This window comes from Xyrauchen texanus, chromosome 12 (assembly GCF_025860055.1).
Source record: "Xyrauchen texanus isolate HMW12.3.18 chromosome 12, RBS_HiC_50CHRs, whole genome shotgun sequence".
NCBI lineage: Eukaryota > Metazoa > Chordata > Actinopteri > Cypriniformes > Catostomidae > Xyrauchen > Xyrauchen texanus.
The window spans coordinates 29,554,506-29,564,171 of NC_068287.1; the positions used below are offsets into that span (position 1 = coordinate 29,554,506).

The 9,666-nt window shown below is 37.5% G+C and overlaps 1 protein-coding gene across 1 annotated transcript; it reads left to right on the top strand.

Annotated features, from left to right (window-relative positions):
* The first annotated feature begins 2,041 nt into the window (after positions 1-2,041).
* On the top strand, positions 2,042-9,404 carry hsd17b14 (hydroxysteroid (17-beta) dehydrogenase 14). Its single transcript, XM_052139584.1, has 9 exons — positions 2,042-2,282; positions 2,372-2,410; positions 2,520-2,617; positions 4,943-5,009; positions 6,980-7,071; positions 7,242-7,346; positions 7,435-7,502; positions 7,883-7,979; positions 8,090-9,404. Exons 1-9 carry the CDS (start codon positions 2,195-2,197, stop codon positions 8,231-8,233), a joined length of 798 nt encoding a protein of 265 aa, XP_051995544.1. The 5' UTR covers positions 2,042-2,194; the 3' UTR covers positions 8,234-9,404.
* The last annotated feature ends 262 nt before the right edge of the window (positions 9,405-9,666 follow it).

A 9,666-nucleotide genomic window follows, 5' to 3' on the forward strand; every position in this document is an offset into this window, starting at 1 on the left:
TATATATAAATGCATGCCTTGTGATAAAATATTAAATTAGGTCCAGTCATCAGACTATACAGTGGGTGGCTACAGCCATGTCTGTTTCTGGCATTATATTTTTTTAAGTCATGTTATTTATATTTTGTTCACCAGATGGCAGCAATTTGCCAAAGGGAGGTGCCCTTTTTCACTACCATAGGAGTAATAAGGAAAGTACTTTGGTAGTTTATGTTGCTGTTTTGTGTTCTGGGAGAAAATAAAATCTAAAGTGCCTTTGGCCCCATTGTATCCTAAAATATACCGGTCAAAACTTTTGAAACACGGTTCTAGCTTGTATGGCGCCCTGGGCCAACCCCCCCTTTGGAACAACACAAATTATCCAAACATTACAACTATATACATATTAAAATATATACAAAAATAAGACATAAATATCAAAAAGAAGAAGTAACAAAGACAAATAGAAACAAATTGTAGTATATAGATAAAAATAAAAAAAGAGAATCGAATTATTACACTATTACCCTATTGCTAACAAAAACACACACAAATAAAACTAAATTGCACAAATCCTATATCACACAAAGACACAAATACAATAACACACTTATAAAGAAGAGAACCCGATTTTTACTAAACTTGGCACCTGATGGCTTAGACCTTTTCTTATCCATTTGTGTTGATTTGGCTCTGGAGCATCAATAATAATCACTGTCTGTCAACCAATCAAGACTAAACCAATTCACCTTGGGGGTGTGCAGACTGTCTGGTTTTATATTATTCTTAACGATTAAAAAAATAAATGCAACATGTCTGTGAAACTATATATTCAAAGTATTATGAATTAATTGTGTTTTATTTTGTAACGTTTTGTAGTGCGACTTATTTGCATTTGTATTGTACCAGGGGCGGATCTACCGGGGTGCCATAGGGTGGCAAATGCCACCCTAAAAAATACCTTGCCACCCCTGCTGCCACCCCAGTTGGCAACAAATAATTAAAAGTTATGGCCAATTTGACAATTTACGAGAGCGAATCTCCAATGTCCGACTGTACTGAATGCAGCACGAGATGACGCCAGAGTGGCAAGAGACTTAATGCCTTGCCGGTGATAATGCCCTTACTTCAATCATACTTCTATCTCCTATTAAGTGAGATCACATTATATGGTCACTTATTCCTAATATGAACTGTTTCACATGAAACCTCAAATGCAAGACATTGATTGCATGAGATTAAGTTTGTCTGTATGAGTTTGTAAATGGCAGCCTGTGTCCTTTTGTAGTGTTTACATACTATTGCTCATCAAACTGTGATAAACGTGATTAAATTAAGTATATATAAGTCTGCCATATGTTGCCACCCCTCAAAAGTTCCTGCCCCCCTCTAGCCACCCCATAAATATTTTTCTAGATCCGCCCCTGTACTGTACAAATTTAGAGGTGCGCTGTTTGATAGATTCCCCCGCTACCCCTACCTCGGGCTTCCAGTGGTTAGACCTGAACTACCCATTCCCCCCTCCTCATCTCGTACTTCAGAGTGGGAGAACTTCCCAGGTAGTAGCCTGCCTATCTCACACACAAAAAACTAGAATCAGGGCGCCCACTCCGACAAGGTTAATTGGCCCACAGTCCCACACGGTGACATGATATAATTGATGTGACGTGCAAATGAGCGATAGAAAACTGATTGCACAAATGTCACCATTCCGATTTTGTTTTTTGACTGTTTAGCAGGCTTGTTTCATTAAAGTAATTTACAATGTACAAATTGCCATCCAATGACACTCATCCCGGAACAATCAGTTAACTGCCTAACTTAAGTGCCCATAGATGATAGAGTTAGATTGTAATCTCGGTAACAAATAGCGATTAACTTATTTATTGGTCCTATATGTTCCTGAAAGGGGTGTGCAGTATGCAAACTTCCAGAAAGATTATTATTATTTATTCTTTACAAATTGCGTGGCCGCACTCGTGCACTTAAAATGATAAAGGTATACTGGATGAACCTAAAACTACAAGCCCATTGCCCACGTGATGTGTCTGTTGACAGACGCGTGATTTTCGGTGCCACTTCTCGGTCTCGTGATTTCATCATGATAGAAACCGCTTACTCGAGCAGACGCGCTCAGTCCTTTGCAGAACCAGGGAATTGTTTCAAACTGACATTATTAACATTTGTTTGTACATGAAAGCATAGCAGAACTACAATGGCTAGTGCTCAGCGCTATTTAAACAAAGTTGTCATCGTCACTGGTGGCTCTAAAGGCATTGGAAGAGGCATCGTGAAAGTATTTGGTAAGGGTATATTGGCTGTCTTTTCGTTATATTATTAAAATGAGCGTATAAATTGAACAAATAAAACTCCTTTCATGTCCGCTTTGCAGTTGAGAACGGGGCCAAAGTTGTGTTCTGCGCGCGAGGTGGTATGTGATCTGCGTTTTGATGTATCACGCATTTGATGTATACTTGGGGTTTGTTTCATAGGAAAGTGCGTCGAAGCTAATATTTCCCCATTTGTTCTACCATTTTAAGCGGAAGATGGCCAGTCTCTCGAGTCTACGCTGAATAAGGAAGGGCCGGGATCATGCTTGTTTGTATCTTGTGACGTGTCTAAAGATGGTGACATCAAAGTAAGCCTCTCATGTACCTTTACGACACGTTTCATAATCTATGGCTGTTTCTCGTTTGGAAGGCTGCGTCCTCCGGAAGTCGCATACGTCGTCGAGGAAGTCTCGTTTCATAAATGCGAGTAGAACACTTCGAATGTTGAATCTTTCACAGGATTTCGGAGAATGTATGATGTGTATCCTTCGTGGGCACTCACAACCCACAATTCTTTGCTTCAACGGAAATGTCTAAAAAAAAAAATTTCTCCAATTTGCCCTTAAATGTGATGTTCAAACACAAGGAATGTTACTTCCCAAGTTAAAGTACCTCATTAGATGGGTGCAGAGTATATAATATGTATAATTATTTTTATATATATATATATATATACAGTGAGGAAAATAAGTATTTGAACACCCTGCTATTTTGCAAGTTCTCCCACTTAGAAATCATGGAGTGGTCTGAAATTGTCATCGTAGGTGCATGTCCACTGTGAGAGACATAATCTAAAAAAAAAAATCCAGAAATCACAATATATGATTTTTTAACTATTTATTTGTATGATACAGCTGCAAATAGGTATTTGAACACCTGTCTATCAGCTAGAATTCTGACCCTCAAAGACCTGTTAGTCTGCCTTTAAAATGTCCACCTCCACTCCATTTATTATCCTAAATTAGATGCACCTGTTTGAGGTCGTTAGCTGCATAAAGACACCTGTCCACCCCATACAATCAGTAAGAATCCAACTACTAACATGGCCAAGACCAAAGAGCTGTCCAAAGACACTAGAGACAAAATTGTACACCTCCACAAGGCTGGAAAGGGCTACGGGAAATTGCCAAGCAGCTTGGTGAAAAAAGGTCCACTGTTGGAGCAATCATTAGAAAATGGAAGAAGCTAAACATGACTGTCAATCTCCCTCGGACTGGGGCTCCATGCAAGATCTCACCTCGTGGGGTCTCAATGATCCTAAGAAAGGTGAGAAATCAGCCCAGAACTACACGGGAGGAGCTGGTCAATGACCTGAAAAGAGCTGGGACCACCGCTTCCAAGGTTACTGTTGGTAATACACTAAGACGCCATGGTTTGAAATCATGCATGGCACGGAAGGTTCCCCTGCTTAAACCAGCACATGTCAAGGCCCATCTTAAGTTTGCCAATGACCATTTGGATGATCCAGAGGAGTCATGGGAGAAAGTCATGTGGTCAGATGAGACCAAAATAGAACTTTTTGGTCATAATTCCACTAACCGTGTTTGGAAGAAGAAGAATGATGAGTACCATCCCAAGAACACCATCCCTACTGTGAAGCATGGGGGTGGTAGCATCATGCTTTGGGGGTGTTTTTCTGCACATGGGACAGGGTGACTGCACTGTATTAAGGAGAGGATGACTGGGGCCATGTATTGCGAGATTTTGGGGAACAACCTCCTTCCCTCAGTTAGAGCATTGAAGATGGGTCGAGGCTGGGTCTTCCAACATGACAAATACCCGAAGCACACAGCCAGGATAACCAAGGAGTGGCTCTGTAAGAAGCATATCAAGGTTCTGGCGTGGCCTAGCCAGTCTCTAGACCTAAACCCAATAGAGAATCTTTGGAGGGAGCTCAAACTCCGTGTTTCTCAGCGACAGCCCAGAAACCTGACTGATCTAGAGAAGATCTGTGTTGAGGAGTGGGCCAAAATCCCTCCTGCAGTGTGTGCAAACCTGGTGAAAAACTACAGGAAACGTTTAATTGCAAACAAAGGCTACTGTACCAAATATTAACATTGATTTTCTCAGGTGTTCAAATACTTATTTGCAGCTGTATCATACAAATAAATAGTTAAAAAAATCATACATTGTGATTTCTGGATTTTTTTTTTAGATTATGTCTCTCACAGTGGACATGCACCTACGATGACAATTTCAGACCCCTCCATGATTTCTAAGTGGGAGAACTTGCAAAATAGCAGGGTGTTCAAATACTTATTTTCCTCACTGTATATATATGTATATATATATATATATATATTAGGCTATATATATATATATAAAGTATTAAACTAAATGTACACCTGTAAAGTCTATTTTCTTTTCGTTCTACATCATAACTCTCCTAAAATGTACCTCATGCATTCCCTTCTAAAGGGACTTTGTTCCAGCTCGTGCTTGTTAAAGAGTAGCATTCTCTCATAGAAATCATGCTACGTTCCGTTTCCATTTGTCCTACGAATGCCATCTCGTTTAAAGGAGGACACTCTGTATAGGCCTACTGTAGCCTTCAAAGAATACGTCTTAGCACGCAGCCTTCGAAACGAGACACAGATGTGTCACTCACCTCTCTATCTGTCTTCCCTTATTAGCGATTAATCGATGTAACTGTTGAGCGGTTTGGACAAATAGACTGTTTGGTGAACAACGCTGGGTGGCGTAAGTCTACTTTTTTATATATTTTTTATTTGTTATTATTATTACTTGTGACAAGTTTTCCATTTATGTTGACAAAACTACCTTTTCTATATTAAATAGACCCTTTTCACACTCGACGCGAAAGTAAATGTTTGCAGGATAAACTTCGGTGAATGGGAGATCACAGCATATATTATTTTCACTTACCCATTTGCTCCAAGAGCAAAATAAATAACCCACTATTATATTTGAATAACTTTCCAGAGGAGGGGAAAAAAAAAAAAAGAGAGCGGTGGATTAAGACAGTAAATATTTACTCACAAGCAGCTGTAATAGAAACCCACTTGTAGCTGTGGTCATTCGTTTTTTAAAACTAATTCCTGGGTAATATAGCACAAGGAATAATGTTATAAACTTGCACTCAATATGTAAAAAATTGAATTTATATTAAAAGGTTTGCTAGATTTACGTTGCTAAATAAGGTGAAACGCGTCATCACAGTCTGTGAAAAAGGTCTATGGTTATTTTTTCTACATTCTTTGGATTAAGTCATTTTTGGGGGCTTTTAAATGTATTTGTTAATGTTATTTTCAAAGAAATAAATGCATGTAATGGTCAATGGTAAAGGGGTAAATTTACCCATAAATTAAAATTCTATCATCATTTAGGCCAGTGCTTTTCAACCTTTTTTTGACTCCATTGCCCAAGATAATATTGAAAGGCAGTAGGGTACAATGGGGCAAAAGGCTCCTTTTATGTGATTTTCTCCAAAAAACTAAATGGCAACAAAAACTACCTCAGTACTTTCCTAAACACCTGTTTGTCACTATGAACTTCAACATTATCCTCTTCCATGAGGTCATTGCGTGTAATGTCTAAATGTTGATTTAGAGGCAATTTGATCTAATATTTAAATGTTGTAAATTAATGTAGCTAATGAATATCATGGAAATGAAGACTTATTTTTCATTTTCAATTTTGTACAAGGTGATTATATATATTTAAAAAATATATGTGTGTGTGTGTATGATATATATATATATATATAAAATCTCATTAACTGTCTAAAAAAAAATGAAAGGATGATTTTTGGGATAAAAAGCCCTCCTATAGCAAGGGTTTAAAGGCCCAAATAAATTTTTACCACAGACATTTTCAGAGTGCAGACCTTTTCTTATTTTTGTGATAGTTCTTTGGGCTTGACAAAATAATTATTGTAAGTTATATTATTACATTATTGCTTCTTAACTTCTACTTCCTCCACATTGTGATTTCATACTGTGGTAGACATTTGCATCTGACCGCCTCCACAACAACACATCTACGCCTACTTTACCTTTAATCACTTCCATAGCTTCCCAGCAGTGGTGAGCAATGAGATGGCAAGTAGAGAGAGCAGGTCAGTCAAGAGCCAATCATAACAGTGGGCATTTCCTCTAAATTCTTAAAGGAGACGCAGCACCAAAACTGAATATTTCTGACAGAGGCTCAGAATTAGGGTGGAAAATGATCATGTTTTACAAATATATGACTGTTTTTGTGCAAAAAAACGTCACTAATATTATAAGTGAACCTCAAGGAACATATTAAAATAAGAAAAAACCCCTTTGGAAGTTTGCTTAGGCTCCCTACAGGGGGGCACCGCCTTCCTGGTTAAGAACCACTGATTTAAGATACTCACCCTTATGTTGTTCCAAATCTTATTTTCTTTTTTACATTAAACACAAAATAGGATATTAGGGACAATGTTAGCCTCACTCGCCATTAACTTTTATTGCATCTTTTTTCCATACAATGAAAGTATGGTAACTTTGGCTAACATTCAGCCTAAAAACAACACCTTTTGCAATGGATGAAAGAAAGTTGTACAGGTTTGGAGCAACACGAGGGTAAGTAAATAATGGCATATTTGTATTTTTGGGTGAACTATCCAATTTATCATCACATTTATGGATTTGTTTTCCTATTTTAATCCCCAAATGATACATCAGACCCCCCTCACAAGTCCACAGATGAAACCACTGCAGAAGAGTTCAGAGATCTGCTTAATCTGAACCTCATAAGTTACTTCCTTGCATCTAAGGTAATATCAATAATGATGTAGTTCCCTAATCTGGTATCCTTATTTCTCTAAATTCTTTAACTTTTCTCATCTGTCACCACTTAAAACGCTCATCTACTTATTAGAAATGTTTAAGTGTTTACTAAGGGACTGACTGAAAAACAGTTAATCTTTTCTCTACCTCTGGACAGTATGCCCTACCCTACTTGCGCAAAACGCAAGGAAACATCATCAATGTGTCCAGTCTGGTCGCCTCTATAGGTCAGAAAGATGCTGCTCCATATGTGGCAACCAAGGTGAGTTTCAGCATTGTGAAGAATGATGAGGCTTTACAGCATGGTATTTCATGAGTTAGTAACCGTAAGACTCACATATATCCAAAAGGGGGCGATCATTGCCATAACTAAAGCGATGGCTGTGGATGAGAGTCGGTATCAAGTGCGAGTCAACTGGTGAGTGACATTAAACTCAATTGCCCTGTCATGTGATCTGTGCCATATTTTTAATATAAACTTTTATTCATATTTCACTTTTTTATTATCAGGCTTTAAATGCATTCCAAATCTGTATGGCTCTCTTTCTTTCGTGGAACACAAAAGGAGATGTGATGCAGAGCAGAACATCAGCCTCGATCACTATTCACTTTCATTGTATTGAAAAAATTATATCAAAACGGTGACTGAGGCTAACTTCCTGCCTAATGTCTCATTTTGCATTCCATGGAAGAAACAACCCATGAGTTATGAATAACAGGAGAATTACTGTGAAAGATGGCATATTTCTAAAACGAAAACATTTGGTGAACTCCCTTTAATTCTAATCTCTTTTATAGCATCTCTCCAGGCAATGTGATGACACCTCTTTGGGAAGAGCTTGCTAGCAAAACTGAAAACTCTTCTGTCACTATTAAGGAGGGAGAAAATGCACAGGTAAGTGTTCATAAAGAGCAAAAGAAGAAGGTGGGTGGGTTTGAAAACTACTGGATAATTATGGTCCATCGATATGTTACAGTAACACGTTTCTCTCTTCTACTCAACAGTTGATTGGACGAATGGGCACAGAGGCTGAAAGTGGATTGGCTGCCCTCTTCCTGGCAGCTGATGCCACTTTCTGTACAGGGATCGATTTGTTTCTGAGTGGAGGGGCTGAACTTAACTATGGCTTCAAAAGCCAGATTCCATAATTGAAGAACGATGAAAGCGTTTTTTAAATGATAAAATATCTTTTCAATCCTGCTCTAAGCTTTTTTTTAAAGGAATATTCCCAGTTTAGTGCAAGCTAATCGACAGTATTTGTGGCATAATGTTGATTACCACAAAAAATTATTCCAACCCGTCCCTCCTTTTCTATAAAAAATAAATAAAAGTGAATGGGGCCAATTTTTGGAGGGTTTAAAAGGCAGGATTGTGAAAGGAGGGCCAAGTGGTAATCAATGTTATGCGACTAATGCTGTTGATTGACCTTAACTTGTATTGAACCCGGAATATCCCTTTAATGCTTACCTTACGGTGCTGCAATTAAATGCTGATATTTGCAGTCTCTTCAGAAATTAAGAAGTGTTAACTGGTCTGTAGAACCAAACTTTTTTCTAAATTTCAAATCATAGGTAATTGGAGTAAATAAACGAATCCATCAAAAGTTTCACACTTTTAAACAAACACATAGGCCAAAAACTCTGTTAATCAGTTACGAATCAGTAAGAAGTATATTTTTACACTCAAATTCCTATTGATTTATACCTGTTATATCAAGGCATCCATATTACAATTTTACTGAAGAATGTATGAGAAGTTTTTATTTTTTTATACTTGTTACTTGTAGCACTTTTACACTAACCCATGTTAAATAGTGTATTGGTTGATGAATGTTAAGCTGACTTACAATGTATTGACAATGAAAGTGAAAGACATTGCCTATGACTTACGGTAGATAGTCAATAGGACGTTTGTATGGTATCCATGAAAACTAATTTCAAATTCTGGCTTTTGCATTCTTGAAGATAAAGTTATATAACACTTTTTAACAGTAAACATTTACATTTAACAGTATAAAAGGGACCTGAACAATTTGCACTGTGAATTACTGTGCCATAACTGTATTGTTGTTTACATGTAATCACACCCTTTTGCATGGCTACAGACATGCAGGCCAGTTTGTTACATAATAATTAAATTTGAACTGTTGTGATGCAGTACATTTTTCAGTTTTACCTGGCTTTTGAATGGTTGTATTTTGCACATGTATTGCTGTATTACTGTTGTGCGAAATACTTTTGTACTAATTAAAAACCAAACTTTCATTTTACGCAATCACTCTCCTTAATAAACAAATGACAAATAAAGTGTTTTATTTTCCCCTTATGTGAGCTTCATCAGTCTTTTATGCAATTTAAATACATGGCTTTGTTTACAAAAGATATTACAGCTTATTATATTTTAATCCGATTATAACATACTTCTCCAAGTTTCGAAACAAACCAATAATGTAACTGAATTAGACCAACGCCTCATACTAACCATAAATGGCGTACTGTTTCTAACATGACCTTGTTTAACCCAGTCTGATTGCGTTAAGTTGACCCCGCCTCCTTTATCCAATCAGATGCAAGAGATCTGT